Below are 16,065 nucleotides of genomic sequence, written 5' to 3'. Positions count from 1 at the left end.
TCTGATTTATGTCATGGTTTGTAAAAATATCAAATAAGAACTTAGGACCGCAGTCACCGGATTGTAGTGACAGTTTTCAGAATATTTAGGACCATTATCACCGGGTTGTAGTGGCCGTGGCATGCGTTATGGATTTTGAATCATTGTTGTTTATGTGTTATGTGTATCGAATAAGAATAAGAATGTGTATTGAAAGTGTTTGTTTTGTATATTGTACATCGTATCGTATAGATTATCGTATTTTGTTATATGTGTTCATGTTACTTGGCCTACTAGTTGGATCGATTGGTTTCTTGCTGGGCTGTATAGCCCATTCTTACAATTTCAGGTTTCGTTCAAGTTTTAAGTTGGATTGCATTGGAGTTCGAGGACCTTAGTTTTGAAGTAGATTGACTTTTGGACCGCTTCTGTTAGCTGCGCTTTTGTAATAGTCATCTTTATAATAGAATTTTTGCTTAATAAGTTGAATTTTGTATTAGTTTTGATTTAGAATTAATAGTCCGGAAGTGCGGGCTGTTATATAGTCCGCTGAAGCATTTCTCGAATATTTGGTCCTCTTTTTTAGTCCATCAAGGGCTATTCACATGGTCGTCTCGGCTTGCTTATTCACTTTGGACAAGCATGAAGTGGGAATCACGGTTATTCTACTCATAATTTTTTGTTAGTAATTTTTTAAATCCTTATTGTTGAGTTGATATCCATCATCCGCCACTAGGATTCGCAAAAGACCATAATTGTGTATCACACTTTCTCATAAAAAATGCGTCACTTTCTTGGTGGTTATCAGAGCTATGTGTTTAGCCCCAGTCCACCTCATGAAGTAACTTATGGTTATTATTAGGAACTGCCTTTGGGCGTTTGCTATGTGCGTGCTTCAGAAATTCGTCATATTTTCTTCTCATCATATTTGTCATCAGCCATCATCTCTGACCGATATAATTTAAATAGGATACATTTTGAGCGGCAACCTTTACCCCTCAGCGTAGCCCATGGTTCTTCTTATGTACTTCTTTTAAAGCCGATTCCGTTTTTCGTGGGTTCGGGCATCGCAAGTAAGGAATCATGAACTACTCCTTACATAAAGTCTGTGCAATCGGATTGAAGCTCCAAATCCTTTCCAGCTTTTTTCATGCTCCCATGGCACCGTCAGGTTACCGACTACTTTCAGACTGAGTCACCTAGAAAACAATTCCTCACACGTATCAGTGCTATTAGTTTTTCTACTAGTTTTTGAGTCTTCGTGACTTAGAAGTAAAAACTTCGCGTGTAACTTTCTATTTCCTAAGCAATGACCTTAATGCTCTCCTCCCTCGGGATGTAGCCCTTATTAAACTGAGTCATGGTTTCACAAGTTTCTCATATTTTATTGTTGTTCCATGCTTTATTTTGAATTTCCCATTTACTTTGAGAAATCATCAATATTGAGTCTCCGCAAACTTTTGAAGTTTTTGACCCTCCGGGTTTCAACTGAGGCAATTCTGGACATCAAGGCCTCATACTTGTCTTCGTTGTTCGTTATTTGAGAAATCCAATATCAAGACAAATTCTATCATAGATTCATCATGATCCTGCACTACTTATTTTGTTTTTGACGATCCATCAAAATAAAGAACCGAATATCACTTGAGTATCGTCTTTTTCCCTTGTTGACATGTTTCTTTGCCCTCATGGGATATGTCTTCCTGCCCCCCGACTTCTTGGTTGTCAATGGAGCATTCATCCATGAAGTCGGTCAAATCTCGAACCTTAAACACGATACATGTTTATACTAAATTCGTCATACTCAACTGTCCACTTAAACAACCTTCCATCAGCCTCAGGGTTGTGCATTGTGCCTTCTCGGAGGCTAGTTTTTTAATATTGCACACCTGAAAATATGTTTTAATTTCCTCGCACCATGGTTATACTTCACTTTCTTAGTAGGTGGGTTGTTGAACCTCCATATCTTTTTTCACAGGGACAAATCTCAATTACGTAATTGAGTTTTCCATGTATGGATTCAGGACTTCTTCGGGTGTTCCGGTCATCTGCTTCTTCTATTTCTCAAATATTACTAGGCATCTATCAGTCCATGAAGAATCCCTTACTTCTTCAATGTCGTGAAGAACGGAAAACACTTGTTACTTGATTCGGAGATGAACCTATCCTAAATTGCACTCTTTAGTTTCTCTATGTTCTTAATGAAAAATGAAGGTTCCATAACCTGAAATATTATCAACATTGGCCTTGATTCCCCACTCAGAGTTGTGGCCCAATAATTTTCAAATCCTACCTCAAAGACACACCTTGTAGGATTTAACATCATCTTGTGGTGCCTCAGCACTTCAAACATTCGGAGGTGTTTCATATATCCTGCCTTGTCTAGGAGCTTAATTTTATTATACCATAGACCCTCATGGTCATTCAATGGAATGCTCAAAAAAATTTACTTTCTAACCTTTGGTAGGTGGCATCTGATTTCTCAAAATAAAAACATCAAAAAGATACATAATATTACGAAGTTAATAATGAGTGGTACCTTAGGAATGTCGTCACTATAATTAGCTTACTGTTTTGTTGTTTCTCGCCTGCCAAGGGCAAAAATTCATTTTCATTTTCCTCATTGTACTCCAAATACCATCATTATCGAGTTTATATGTAACCAACTCAAGATCAAATTCAAGTTTATCATCTTATTTGGTCTTTCAGGTGACAAATGGATAAGAATCATATCTGCTATTGGATTTTCTCATTGCTCGTCGGTCTTTCGGAATTCCATATCTTCTTTTGGGAGGACCTGCCCCCCGACTCAATCGAGCCTTTAATCGTGGCAACATATTATAAAAGGCAAGTTGGAAATCAGCGAGTCCCATTTGTCAAGAATTATTTCATAGTTTTATATCATAGTGTGACGATCATCGGGTCTTCATGAAGAAATTTCATCCCTTCTGAATCAGAATCATCAAAATTAGTGGAAATTTCCATTGTCGCTCATTATGGTGTACTACCTTTCGAGCACAAGCTTTCATTGAGCTTATTGAAGTCCCATCGGTCATTAGTCTTCTAAAGATCATTTTGATAACTGGCACTCGGGGATGCATGCTTCTCTGGAGTATCTTGTTCTCCCCTCTTATTCTTTATAATCTTTCACTCTATTGATGCTTTCACTATCTTGGCGAACATGTTCAGTATTCCTCTCTGGACTAGGAACTTAATTTTATCCCTCAGCTGACGTCAATCGTCGATGTCCTCTTCGTGAAATATTGAATACAAATTCTTGTTTCTCTTTTCAGGGTTGACGCGCAGTGACTTTAGCCGTCGACCATCTTCTCTTTTCAGCTAGAGTTATTTTTATTCTCTATCAGTTATCTAATGGATGAATAATTTATTTGTTTATGCATATGAGACATTCGCAGGAAGTAATAAATTATGTTAATATACATTTTTTGTTACTTCATAATTAAATGGTATTTGTAATATGTTAATGCTTAGAAAGTAAAATAAATACAAGTGATTATGTGTGCCTGATATTTATCAATCACTCTAGATTGGTGTTCTAAAAGTTGGCGATTAATCGGGATTAATCGTTGTTCTGTAGAAAATTGAACTGATTAAGCGAAAATCGGGTCAAAAATCATTTTTTATGAAAATCAGTCAAAAATCGGGAAAATCGGATTAATTGGTAAAAAATCAGGTTAATCGGTCAGAAATCGGCCGCATTGGTAAAAAATTGAAAAAATATTTAGAAAAATATATTTTTTGAAAAAAATGTATAAATTTGTAAAAAAATTAAGAAAAATAATAATGTCGTATACATATTTACTATTTTAAATGGTTAATAAATTTTTAATTTTTCATTTCAAATTGATCTTAATTCATAAGTTAGATCTTAAGAATTATATTTACTTTAATAATATTTCATATTTTAACTTTATTTGTATAAATATTTATCAAAAATATATATGTATAATCAAACTATTAAAATATTTACAAGTATTATTATTTATGAATAAAAATAATATTAAATTAGTTATGATTAATGACCCGATTAATCATTCTGATTAATTTTCGATTACCCTATTAATCCCTATACAGTGCATCCACCGACTAAGTCTGATTCCCGCTTTTTACAATATTGCTCTAAATATAAAATAATTATTAATTTGTTTTTAATTATTTAATATATTTTGGTGTTAAAAATGTGATTTATGAGTCATACTATATAGGCAACTGACGTTGGTATTGTAATTTTACTTACTGCACATATGATACTCTTCGACCCAGTAACTTTTTATTTTGGAGTGTTCTAACATTTTGTTAACATTTACTAAAATAGCATATTGTCTTTATAATGGCTCCGAAATTTACCCCATTCTCTTAATTTTTCTTCAACATAATTTATTTTTTAATCTTTGTGTCTAACAATGATGTTAACAACCTATAAGACAGTGAGAGTATATGATATATGTCATAGAATGATTAATAATGAAGTATAAATCATACATATATGTATAAAAAAATTATTTTATTTTATTTATTTCACTGAAGTTAATAATATTTGTTAGTTCATTATGTTGGAGGACGAGCTTAGATTTATGATGAATAAAAATATACGAGTATATATGTGTGTGTGGGTGTATGTCCCTTTATTAATTTATATTTATATATTTATTTATTTATTGTATATATCAATGTGGGTATGCACATAATAATTATACAAAAACTGATAATTTTTTATAAATAATCACTAATTAAATATTATATAGATATTAATGTAGAGGTATAATTGTCATATGAACTAATTTGCTCAACAAACCCCTAACGATGTTAACAACCTGTGGAACAGTGGGAGTATATGATACATGTCACATAATTATTAATATTGATATATAAATCGTACATATATCTATATATATGTGTATAAAATAGTTTATTTTTTTTATTTCATATAATTTAATATAATATTTGGTCGTTTCATTATGTTGGAAGACAATGTTAAATTGATGACAAATAAAAATATATGAGTATATATCTATGTATGTATGTATGTATGTATGTGTGTGTGTGTGTGAATGTATGTATGTATGTATGTGTGTGTGTGTATGCATGTATGTATTTATGTATGTGTGTGTATGTATGTATGTGTGTATCAATTTTTATATTAATTTATTAATTGTAGGTATGCATGTATGTGTTAATGTTTGTATGCACATTAATTATAGAACTATTAATAATTGTTAATAAATGAATAATGAGGTTAAATAAATATTAAATATATATTAATGTAATATGTGTGTGTATGTGTATGTGTGTGTATGTGTGTATGCATGCATGCATATATGTATGTAGGTATGTATGTATGTATGAATGTATATATGCATGTATTAATTTTTATATATTTATATATATTGTGTGTATGCATGTTTTAACGTATGTATGCACATTAATTATACAATAATTAATATTGTTTAATGAATGATGAGGTGATAATAAATATTAATGCAAGAGTATAATCGTCATATCTCTTTTATATATAATAGGAGAACAAGGGAATAATTACTGAGATTAAAAAATCTCATTGAAAAGACCAAACTACCCCTATTTTTAATTTTTGTATAAAAAGTGTGCTTTGTTGAAATCGAACTCGAGATATTTCATTCACCTATATAACCTCATACCAATACACCATAATGTCACATGTGCTTTTTATCATACACATAATATGTAAGTGTGCTAAATGAATATTTTATTTAACTTTAAAGATAGTTAGTTGAATTCCGTAAAAAAAGATAGTTACTTGAATATTTGTAAAGTTAATCTTAAAGAATTAAATTCCGAATACAAAATTAGACATAGTACATAAATGAATTATTATCTTATTTATTAATCTTTTTTTTAGTTTGAAAATGTATCTCGTATATTTTTAACATATTTTTTTATTATAAAAAGTAATTAAAATACTTCAAATTTGACTACATGACCCGGTCGAGAAACATCATCACATTCTACATTTAATAAATTTTAATTAGAATTTCGGCGAGAATATCTTACCAATAATGTAAATTATTTTTAATATCTTATGTTAATATAAATTAATGTGTTTGAGTGGTTTATAAAATCAAGTCAATTGATTATTTATATTAAAATTACTAAATTCACTGCTAGCATATTATTATTTTTGGGACTTGTCCCGATTTTAAAAATATTCGAAAGTTGATGTGAGATCTCCTGAGATTTTTTTAAACTACGATGATATATTAAATCGATTTATTTTTCATTTTTCACTTTAAAAAAACTAGCTTTTTAAAAATTATTCTTCTAGATAAATAATATTCATTAATCAAGATAATATTGGACCAATATTTTGAATTTTTTTTATATTTTGAATTATTCTAATAAAAGTTATATATATACTATATTGTAACATTTGATTCAATACATTTTATACTATTTAAAAAAAAGATATATATTATTCAATAATCTGAATAAATTAAACAGTTCAACTGATATTTATAAAACTTTATCAAATTGAAAAATATTTAATTTTAGGAGAATAGTATATAATGTTATCAAATTATTAAATGAAGAAATATTAGAGTAGTAATGAAAGGAACTTAAAAACGGTTTAAATAACGATGTAATTATAATTTTTCATTCGAATCCTTGAAAAAAAATCATGAATATAAATTATAAGTTTTTATAATATATAATTTATTTTTATGTTACAACCATGATTGATACTCAGTTGCGTAAAAACTAGATATAGATTTTTTTTCAGTGATAATATGAATACCATATTTAAATTATTGCAATTTATTTATTACATAATTTTAATTTTTGAATAATTATAAATGCATGTTATTTAAGTAATCATTTGTCTCACTAAATGTTAATAGTGATTATATATGTACATAAATCAGATATTTAACATATAAATAATTGAAACCATCGTAATTTACTAAAAAATGTAACATACGACAATTTACATGCTGACACACACACACTCATAACTTAATGTTATTTTGGTAATCGTAGTGTAAATTAAAAACTAAAATTTTTCCATGCATACAATTGTTGAATTTCAAAAACTAACATTTTTCATTAAAGTCAAGTTTTATATTAACAATAGTGTAAATTTTACATTATTGTATATTATGATTGCAAGTCATCTTGACTTAAATTATACATTTTTTTATCTTTTTAAATTGAGTAAGTTAATTGTAAGTTAACAGTGAACTCGGTAATAATACAGATCAGTACATATAGTTTATTTAAATAAAATTCAATTATCAATTATAATTTTCTTAAAAACCAACATCATATTGATTATAAAATAACTTAAAAATAAGAAAACAATTAAAAATATTATAATTGATAATTGAATTTTATTTAAATAAACTATATGTACTGGTCTATATTATTACTGAGTTCACTACTAACTTACAATTAACTTTTTTTTTTGAAGAAAACTAAATTTCATTGCTCAACTTGCATCATACATAACCGAATCCAACACATTACGTGGAAGAATCAAAACACTCACAAAAGAGTTTAGCGCACAAGGGATACGAGCCATATAGTGGGCTGCCCTATTTGCTAATCTTCGAACGTGCCTAACATAGACATCTTGCCTCACAGCTAACAATGACCTGCAAAAGTCTATGCTGTGACCAACCTCCAGCTAAAAGCTTGTAGTACCATTAATCGCCTGGACTGCTAAGAGAGAATCAGATTCGACACAAACATCTTTGATACCTTTCGATGCAATCCACTTCAGAGCTTCCTCGATAGCTGTTGATTCTGCCTCCATAACCGACAATACCCTGTTAAACTTCATAGTCTTGCCCTCCAGAAACACCCATGTACTATCTCTTAGAAGCATACCAGCTGAGAAATATGACGATCCTTGGACAATAGCTGCATCAACATTAACCTTTATCTTTCCTTGGTCTGGTCTAACCCATCTCGAGTTCTCCCTTCTAACAGTTACTACAGATGGTTTCTGGTTTCCTTGGACTTTAGACACTGCACTCTTCCAGTCATGAAGCTGATTCATACTCCATTCGACTACAAAGCGCGGGGTGACAACCTTATTCTCCCAAACTTTCTTGTTACGGAAGAACGAAATAGCCCACAAAGTCATGGCCATCTTGATGAGTTAATCATAGTTCTCAGACGCCAACTTATTCAGCAACCAAACTGGAACGTCTTTAACTTCCCTCGTATTCAAAGATAATCCCATAACTTGCCAGCACTGAGAAGCAAAAGCACAGTTAAAAAAGATATGTGATAAATCTTCATCATTCGTGTTATACATTGGGCAAATAATAGGAACCGAACTACATCTTCTCTGAAGAATGGATCTTACTGGGACGTTGTTCCCACAAAAACGCCACAAGAAAAATTTCACCTTCTGAGGAACCTGCAATTTCCATATTTTCTTCCAGCCATCAGAATTCTCATGAGGCCTTTGTTGTCTATTACTTTCTTGCCACAATTTGTACCCAGACTTTACAGTGTAATGCCCATCTTTGTTGTGTAACCAAGCTACCCTATCCAGTGAGTTAGACTGAGGAATTCTCGTACTCAGAATAGCTTTAGCATCCCTTTCATTAAACATATTATTCACCTTCTCCACATCCCAACCTCCAGAATTACAATTTATCAGCTGAGCCACTTTCATATCCCCAGCGATATCATACCCCGTGTCAAGCATGTAATCAGTCTTACCATTTAACCATGGGTCCGTACTGACAGATATGTCATTTCCATCCCCTAAAACCCATTTGAAACCCCTCCTCAGTTCCTCTTTGGCTGCATAAATACCTGACCAAATAAAGCTAGCTCCTCCACTTCTTCCTACCTTGAAAATATGTGATTTTTGATAATATTTGGCCTTAAAGACCCTTGCAGCTAAAGAGTGTGGCTTATGCACAAAATTCCACACATGTTTTCCCAACGTAGCTAAATTGTACCCCTGTAAGCTATGGAAACCAAGTCCCCCTCTGGTTTTAGTGTCACTCATATTGTCCCACGACAACCATCTAATACCTCTGATATTTGTTGATGATGAACTCCACCAAAAACCATTTAACATTCGTTCAATTTCTTGGCACAACATTTTAGAAATTAGGAAGCAAGATATACAATATGATGGGATTGCAGTGGCCACATTTTTGAGAAGCACAACCTTCCCAGCTTTCGACAACAACTTCACTTTCCACCCCTGTAATCTCTTCCAAATCTTATCTTTCAAAAACTTGAAAACAGAATTTTTTGATCTGCCTACTAGTGAGGGTAACCCCAGATAATTTCCTTTAGAAAGATCAGTCGACACCCCAAGAGTACTAGAGATTTTAAGCTGTTTATCTCTACAGACATTAGAACTAAAAAAGATCCATGACTTTTGATAATTAATATCTTGACTAGAAGAACTAGCTTAATTGTTAAGAATCTGTTTTACTTTGCTTACTTCATCATTATTAGCTCGAAAGAAAAGGAAACTATCGTCCGCAAAAAGTAAATGAGTAACAGGTGGAGCAAAAACGATTTACTTTGCATCCATGAATAATATTTTCTTCTGTTGCTCGAGTGATAGCGCAAGACAATCCTTCCACACACAGAATAAACAAATACGGAGAAAGGGGGTCCCCTTGACGTAAACCCCTTCTAGGCACAATTGGCCCTAGCTCAGCACCATTAAAACAGATTGAGTACTTCACCGTGCTCACACACAACTTCACCCAGTCTATCCATCTTGCACAGAAACCCATCCGATGCATTCTCGTAAATAAATAATTCCAATCCAATCGATCATAGGCCTTACTTATATTTAATTTCAAAGCCACTTCACCTACATTACCAGAGTGCTTCCTTTTTATATGATGAATTATTTCGAACGCTACCAGAACGTTGTCCGAAATGTTCCTCCCGGGCACAAAAGCATTTTGGTGCTCAGAAATAATTCCAGATAGAATTATTTTAAGCCTATTAGCTAAAACCTTTGCAATTATCTTGTATAGCACATTATAGAGGGCTATAGAACGTAGATATGTCATCCTATCCACATTTTCCTTCTTTGGAATGAGAACAATGTTCGTATTGTTCAGTTCTGGAGGAAACAAACACTGCTTCAGCCAATCTTTGCAACTGTTGAAAACATCTCGTCCCAGACTCGGCCAGAACTGTTGGAAAAAAGCCGAATTTAATCCGTCAGGCCCTGAGGCTTTATCAGGGTGATTCTGCTTAACAGCCAAAGTAAACTCATCAAAAGAAATATCCGCCACCAATGCAATGTTCTGTCCAACTGTCACCACTTTATCCACTTGCTCAGCCATCGAAGTATTCACTCTCTGCTCACTAAAAACCTTCTGGAAATACTCCAAAACCACCTTATGCATGTCAACTCCATTCGTTACCGTGGCTCCTTCGTCAGTTTGAAGCTTCGTAATAAAATTGATTTTTTCCTAGCAGAAGCATACGCATGAAAGAATTTTGAAATCGCATCCCCCTCGTTCAGCCAAAAAGTTTTTGCACGTTGCTTCCAGTAGGTTTCCTCATGTATAAGAAGCTCATGAAGTCTATCCTTCTCCAGAAAATATTAGTTTATGCTATCCTCATCTGTCCTACTTGCTAGCGTGTTCACAATCTCCTTTTGCTTACATAGTTTGTCCTTAAATTTATGAAAAAAAATTCGACCCCATTTGGCCATGAACGACGAGATAGAGATCAGCTTGGGTAAAAGCTGCAAACGAGGTAAGCCATCCCAGTGCTTCGTCACTTCTCCACGAAAATTTGGTTCTCTAAGCCACGTGTTTTCAAACTTGAACCGGAACTGTTTCTTAGAGAACTGAACGTTGTATAGGTCCAACTGAATCGGGTCATGATCTGAATAAACAACATGATGCACAGACAGGTTACACAACGGAAATAATTGTCGTCACTGGTCTGTTGCAAAAGCACGGTCTAAACATTCCTTTATCCAGTTAGTAGTACCTTTACCCTTTTCCCAAGTGAAACGACCTCCACTAAAATCAATCTCCGCTAAGTTACAATCATCCACTACTTCCCTAAACCCATCCAACAAGTATTGAGGGTGAATATGGACACCTTCTTTATCACTCTGAAAGAACAAGTCGTTGAAATCACCAAATATGCACCACGGAAGAGTCTAGTTACAAGAAAGCTGCCTAATCAAATCCCATGAGTCACGTCTACGTTCTCTTTCTGGATACCCGTAAAAACAAGTAAGACGCCAATGAGGGGAAGAACCTTGCAGGATCTCAACATTAATATAGTTCGAAGAAAAACTACCAATAGTGCAGGCTATAGTATTTCTCCACATAACTGCTAGACCTCCTCCTCTGCCTACGCAATCAACAACAAAATTATTTACAAAACCAAGACTAGAACAAAGATCATTTATTCTACTACTCCATACACGAGTCTCTGGAAGAAAAAGAAAATCGGATGACTTGCAATCATAATATACAATAAAATTCAATTATCAATTATAATTTTCTTAAAAACCAACATCCTATTGATTATAAAATAACTTAAAAATAAGAAAAAAAATAAAAACATTATAACTGATAATTGAATTTTATTTAAATAAACTATATGTATTGGTCTATATTATTACGGAGTTCACTACTAACTTACAATTAACTTATTCAATTTAAAAAGACAAAAAATACATAATTGAAGTCAGGATGACTTGCAATCATAATATACAATAATATAAAATTTACACTATTGTTAATATAAAAGTTGATTTTAATGAAAAGTCAGAATTTAATGATTTGATTAGCACAATGCGGAATAGAAACTTAATTGAATCAAAACATAAGTAATTAAAAACAAGAGTCTTTAAAAACTTTCTGGTGGATTTAAACAATTCCACCAGAGATATATATTATATATATCGAGAGGACTCTGTGTGCAAGAATGCTCACAGCTGCTTACAAATTGAATTGCTGAGAATACAGGGAAATGCTAATGATTCTGCTTACAAAGATTTCTCTATATTTATTTCTCAACACTTTTCTATTTGCTACGTTCTTGGTTTATATATATTACCAAAATTACAAAGTCAAAAAGACTGAATAAATATAAAAACTATCAGTCTTAAGCTTTGCTGCTTTTCGTCCTCTATTACCCAGTTAATGGGCTTCCACAGTAGATTTGTATACATCTCGACGGCTGTGCTCAGCTTTCACTGTTCAACTGCTGTTTGAATTCTTTATATGATCATCCGTTGGATTTTATGAACATCTGTTGGATATATGATCATCCGTCGACTTTCTGAACTTCCGTTGATGGCTTCATTGATCATCCGTCAACTGCTATGCTAAACATCCGTTGATAGTCATTTGATCATCCGTCGATGGCTTTGTTAATCATCCGTCGGTAGCTATTTTGGCACTTGACTTCATTTTATTTATGCAGATTACAAGACATCATTTATATACAATTAATCAACCTATTCTGCATATCTAGTTAAAGTCAACATGACTTAGGCTACTACAGAATCTATACAAAGATGTATACAGAACTGTGCTACAGACTTATTATAACATAAGCTACTCACTTGATGGATAATAAGTTAACATCCGTCGGGACTATAATGAGTTATCCGTCGGGACTATAATTCTTATCCGTCGAGTGCTACATTATTTCACTAAGTAAAATTTACTTAGATGTTTTGTTTATGAAATCATCAAGTACACAACATATGCACAACAATCTCCCCCAATTTATGTCTACTGGAATTGTAGCCATAAATTAAGAGATACTTGATGATAACAAAACATCCTAAACATACAACTTTAAATATAAGCAGATAATACTGAAAGTGCTTCATATAATCAAAATGTACAAGGTTTGGCTCACAGTCATTTTCAAGATGCTCCTCTAGCCTGAGCAGATTTTTCTAGTTTCTTGAAGGTCTGGATCTTCTACCAAGCTTTCTGTTGTTTTCATCAATCTGATTTTGGAGCTTCCTGTGGAATTCCAGTTCATCAGATTCTGAGAGATCTAGCTTTTCTTACATTTCCAAGAGAGCCTCATTGCTAGAGATACTCAATTGGTCTTCTAATCTGAAGAATCTTCTCACACCCTTGTCATCCATTAACTCCATCATCCAGTAGGGCCTTAGATGCACTCTTCTCCCTGTGTATGGAATGATTAGAGTCTTTGGGAGTGCATCTTTAGCTCTAATACTCCTTAGTTCTTCAATCTTCTTCAATCTTCTTCAATACTAATCTTCTTGCAGTTACATTGAACCCAAAGTTCTTCATGAAGGATGAATAAACTTTAATCAGTACAGCTTGGCTTTCTTGAAGAATCCTGTAAAGTGGCCACTGAATCTCCCTTCCTCCTTTGTACTTGAACACTAACCTTTCAGGTAGGTTCCTGTATGCATCAATTCCCCTCACTTCATCCAGCTCCTCCAGATAAAGATTTAGATCTGAAAATTCTTTGATATCACACAAGTACAACTAGTCTCCCCTGTTGACTTTGGGTTGAGCTTTAACTACTGATTTGGATTTGAGAGGTGACAGCTTCACTTTCTTGACTGCCCTTGACTTTGTCCTTTTTGGCTTGCTCAGGATTGGTAAGCTGAAGTCAGGAATTGGTATGTTATCCCGCTCTATTGGCTCATCCTTTGGCACAATAGGTTCACCATAAATATTCCTGTAGGGATCCACCACCCTTATGTCTTCAAATACCACAGAGGGCTTTGATGCTTGAGTTGTAGCTGGTGTGGGTTCCTTAGGAAATTGATCTTCCAATTCCTTGTCAACAATATCCAGTTTCCTTTTTGTTCTTCTAGCCAATTCTTTCTTCCTTGGGGATTTCTTCTGTTCTTCAATTTTCTTCTTTGATTCAGCAGTTTCAGATGGTTGAGAGGGAATTTGTTGAGATGAATTCACAGCCTGTAGCTTGGCCAAGATAATAATCTGCTATTTCTTTTGTTTAGTCTTCTTTGCATCTAGAGCAGCTTGCTTCTTTTCCTGCTTCAATCTGGCTTTTTCTTCTCTCTTTGCTTGAGCAAATTGTGGATGTCCAGCTACCACACAAATTTCCTTTCCATTTCTGAATATCTTAGCAATTCTCCTTTTTGAAGCTGAATCAGCTGGATCTTTATCGAGGATAATTGACCTTGACAGAAGCTTCTTCTCATCAGGCTTGGGTGTCTCATAAACAGTGTCCAAGGGGTTCTTCAAAGATGATTTTGGATAATTTGCCCTTGGTTTTAGAATTGTTTCAGCCTTTGGAGACTTGATGCAGGAAGATTGTTCGTTTTCCAGATAATTCATGCTCATCTCATTCACACTTATTTGCTTGAGTTGAGAGTGATGGATGGATGACTTAACTGGCTCCTTGACAAGTTCAAACTTTTTCTGTATCTCCTCATCAATCATCTCCCAATTGATCAAACTCAACTTTCCTTTTTCAGCAACTTTCAAGTTTGCTGCTGCTGCTTGAATTAGATCTATACCATCTGCAACTGGTGGCTTGGAGACAGTAATTGAAGGTACAATTACTTTTCTTATTTGTACTTGAAGTTTCTCCCCCTTACTTGGTCCTTTCTCCCCCTTACTTGATTCTCTCTCCCCCTTTTTGTTATCATCAAGTTGAGGAGTTAGGCCTTGTGCTTTAGCCAGTTGCATGAGAAGATTTGTCTGAGTCTGTTGATTTTGAAGAAGGATAGCCACTGAATTCTCAATAACTTGAACTCTGTCTTCAATCTTGGCCAGCTTCTTTTCAGAATCTGATTCTCTCCTCAATCTTAGTAATAGATCTTGCATGGTACCATATGGCATGACTGAATCCAGCTTCTCAGAATTGTAGGTCTTCAAGTCAGCTATATCCCTTTTTAGTTCATCCACACTCAGATTCTGTCTTAATTGCTGGATCTTCATGAGATGTAGAGAGTCTAGGTGAGCTTGAAGAATAGCCTTGGTACCAACATCTGAAGTTTCCTGAAGGGCCTTTTGAATAGCCATCACTTGCTTAACCAAAGATACACCAAATTGTCCTGGTGTAGATTCCTTTATCCATGCCCATTCAGGTAAACTTGAAACAGAACTTGGGCCTTCACCTCCCCCTAAGTTCATGCTTCTATCCAAAGAAACAGAGTCATCATCATTAGAATTTACTTCAAATTCTTCAGATGGCTCACCAGCTTGAGAAGACATCCTATTGACAACAGCTTTATCTCTTTGAAGAGATTCTGAGGTGTGTACTAAGTTCAAAGTCTGTTTTGCCTCCACATTGCCCTGAGCAGCCAACAATTGATAGGCTGACACAGGATGAGTAAAAGTGTCAACATCCAAGGAAATGTTATCAATTACAGCTTTGTAATGTTGCTGAAATTGTCTTTCCTTTTCAGCATCATCCACTATCTTTGACTTACTAACAATGGCTGGATCCACCCTTATTTCTCCTGTACCTGCTTTTCTCTCAAAATCTCTCTTTTGTTGCATCAGGGTCTCACCCTGGCTCCCCACCCTCACACCCTCACCTTCACCTACTAAGGTGGGACTCCTCTCACTCACTTTTGCCAATCCTGAATAAATGGATTGCTGATTTTCACTCTTTTCCTCTCCTTTTACCTGGGAGCAACCCAGCCTCTCACTTAATACACTCTCCTCTCTCAGTCCTAAGAGTGACTGTACAACCACTAAATCTTCTGCACTTGAAATAATTGAAGTTTAAAGTTGTGCAGAGATACTCGACGGATAAGTGATATCCGTCGAGTGAGTGGTAATGCTATCTGACGGATAACTGCTGTTAAGCTTATCCGTCGGAATACAATCACTACTCGACGGATGAACAATATCCATCGAGAGAGTAGAAATGAATGAGGTGGGAAGAGAATCTATTGTTGACTCTGTGTTGATTGAAGATATTTGGGGCACAGATGTCACAATAGAATATGAAAGAATTGGCAGGTGAGCCAACAAATCATCTAAAAGATGATGCTTACTTGTACTGGATTTTGGCTTCCCCAACAGAGTTAAAGAAGGGGAATCAGGAATTGAAGTGTTTATCATATCCACTTCCAGAGAGTTTGTTGGT

The 16,065-nt window shown here is 34.1% G+C and overlaps 2 protein-coding genes across 2 annotated transcripts; both read right to left on the bottom strand.

The window, feature by feature from the left end:
• Nucleotides 1-7,660: 7,660 nt before the first annotated feature.
• LOC141692079 (uncharacterized) lies at nt 7,661-8,128 on the bottom strand. The gene has a single exon (XM_074496819.1). The coding sequence runs from the start codon at nt 8,126-8,128 to the stop codon at nt 7,661-7,663; it is 468 nt and encodes a 155-aa protein (XP_074352920.1).
• Nucleotides 8,129-10,579: 2,451 nt separating this feature from the next.
• On the bottom strand, nt 10,580-11,268 carry LOC141692078 (uncharacterized). Its single transcript, XM_074496818.1, has 3 exons — nt 11,197-11,268; nt 10,975-11,101; nt 10,580-10,866 (listed from the first exon to the last, which is right to left on the bottom strand). The coding sequence occupies exons 1-3, from the start codon at nt 11,266-11,268 to the stop codon at nt 10,580-10,582; spliced, it is 486 nt and encodes a 161-aa protein (XP_074352919.1).
• Nucleotides 11,269-16,065: the final 4,797 nt, after the last annotated feature.

Source organism: Apium graveolens, chromosome 10, assembly GCF_009905375.1.
Source record: "Apium graveolens cultivar Ventura chromosome 10, ASM990537v1, whole genome shotgun sequence".
In the NCBI taxonomy this organism is placed as follows: domain Eukaryota; kingdom Viridiplantae; phylum Streptophyta; class Magnoliopsida; order Apiales; family Apiaceae; genus Apium; species Apium graveolens.
Note: the sequence above shows the minus strand (reverse complement) of the source record. Positions and strands in the feature narration are given on the sequence as shown.

What these genes read in the sequence shown, in the direction of transcription:
- LOC141692079 (XM_074496819.1), bottom strand. Translation starts at nt 8,128, where the DNA reads ATGGCCATGACTTTGTGGGCTATTTCGTTCTTCCGTAACAAGAAAGTT.
- LOC141692078 (XM_074496818.1), bottom strand. Translation starts at nt 11,268, where the DNA reads ATGTTGAGATCCTGCAAGGTTCTTCCCCTCATTGGCGTCTTACTTGTT. An exon ending in CGGGTATCCAGAAAGAGAAC is followed by an intron (nt 11,102 to 11,196) that starts GTAGACGTGACT and finishes TTGTTCTTTCAG; the next exon opens with AGTGATAAAGAAGGTGTCCA. An exon ending in CACTTGGGAAAAGGGTAAAG is followed by an intron (nt 10,867 to 10,974) that starts GTACTACTAACT and finishes TTGTTTATTCAG; the next exon opens with ATCATGACCCGATTCAGTTG.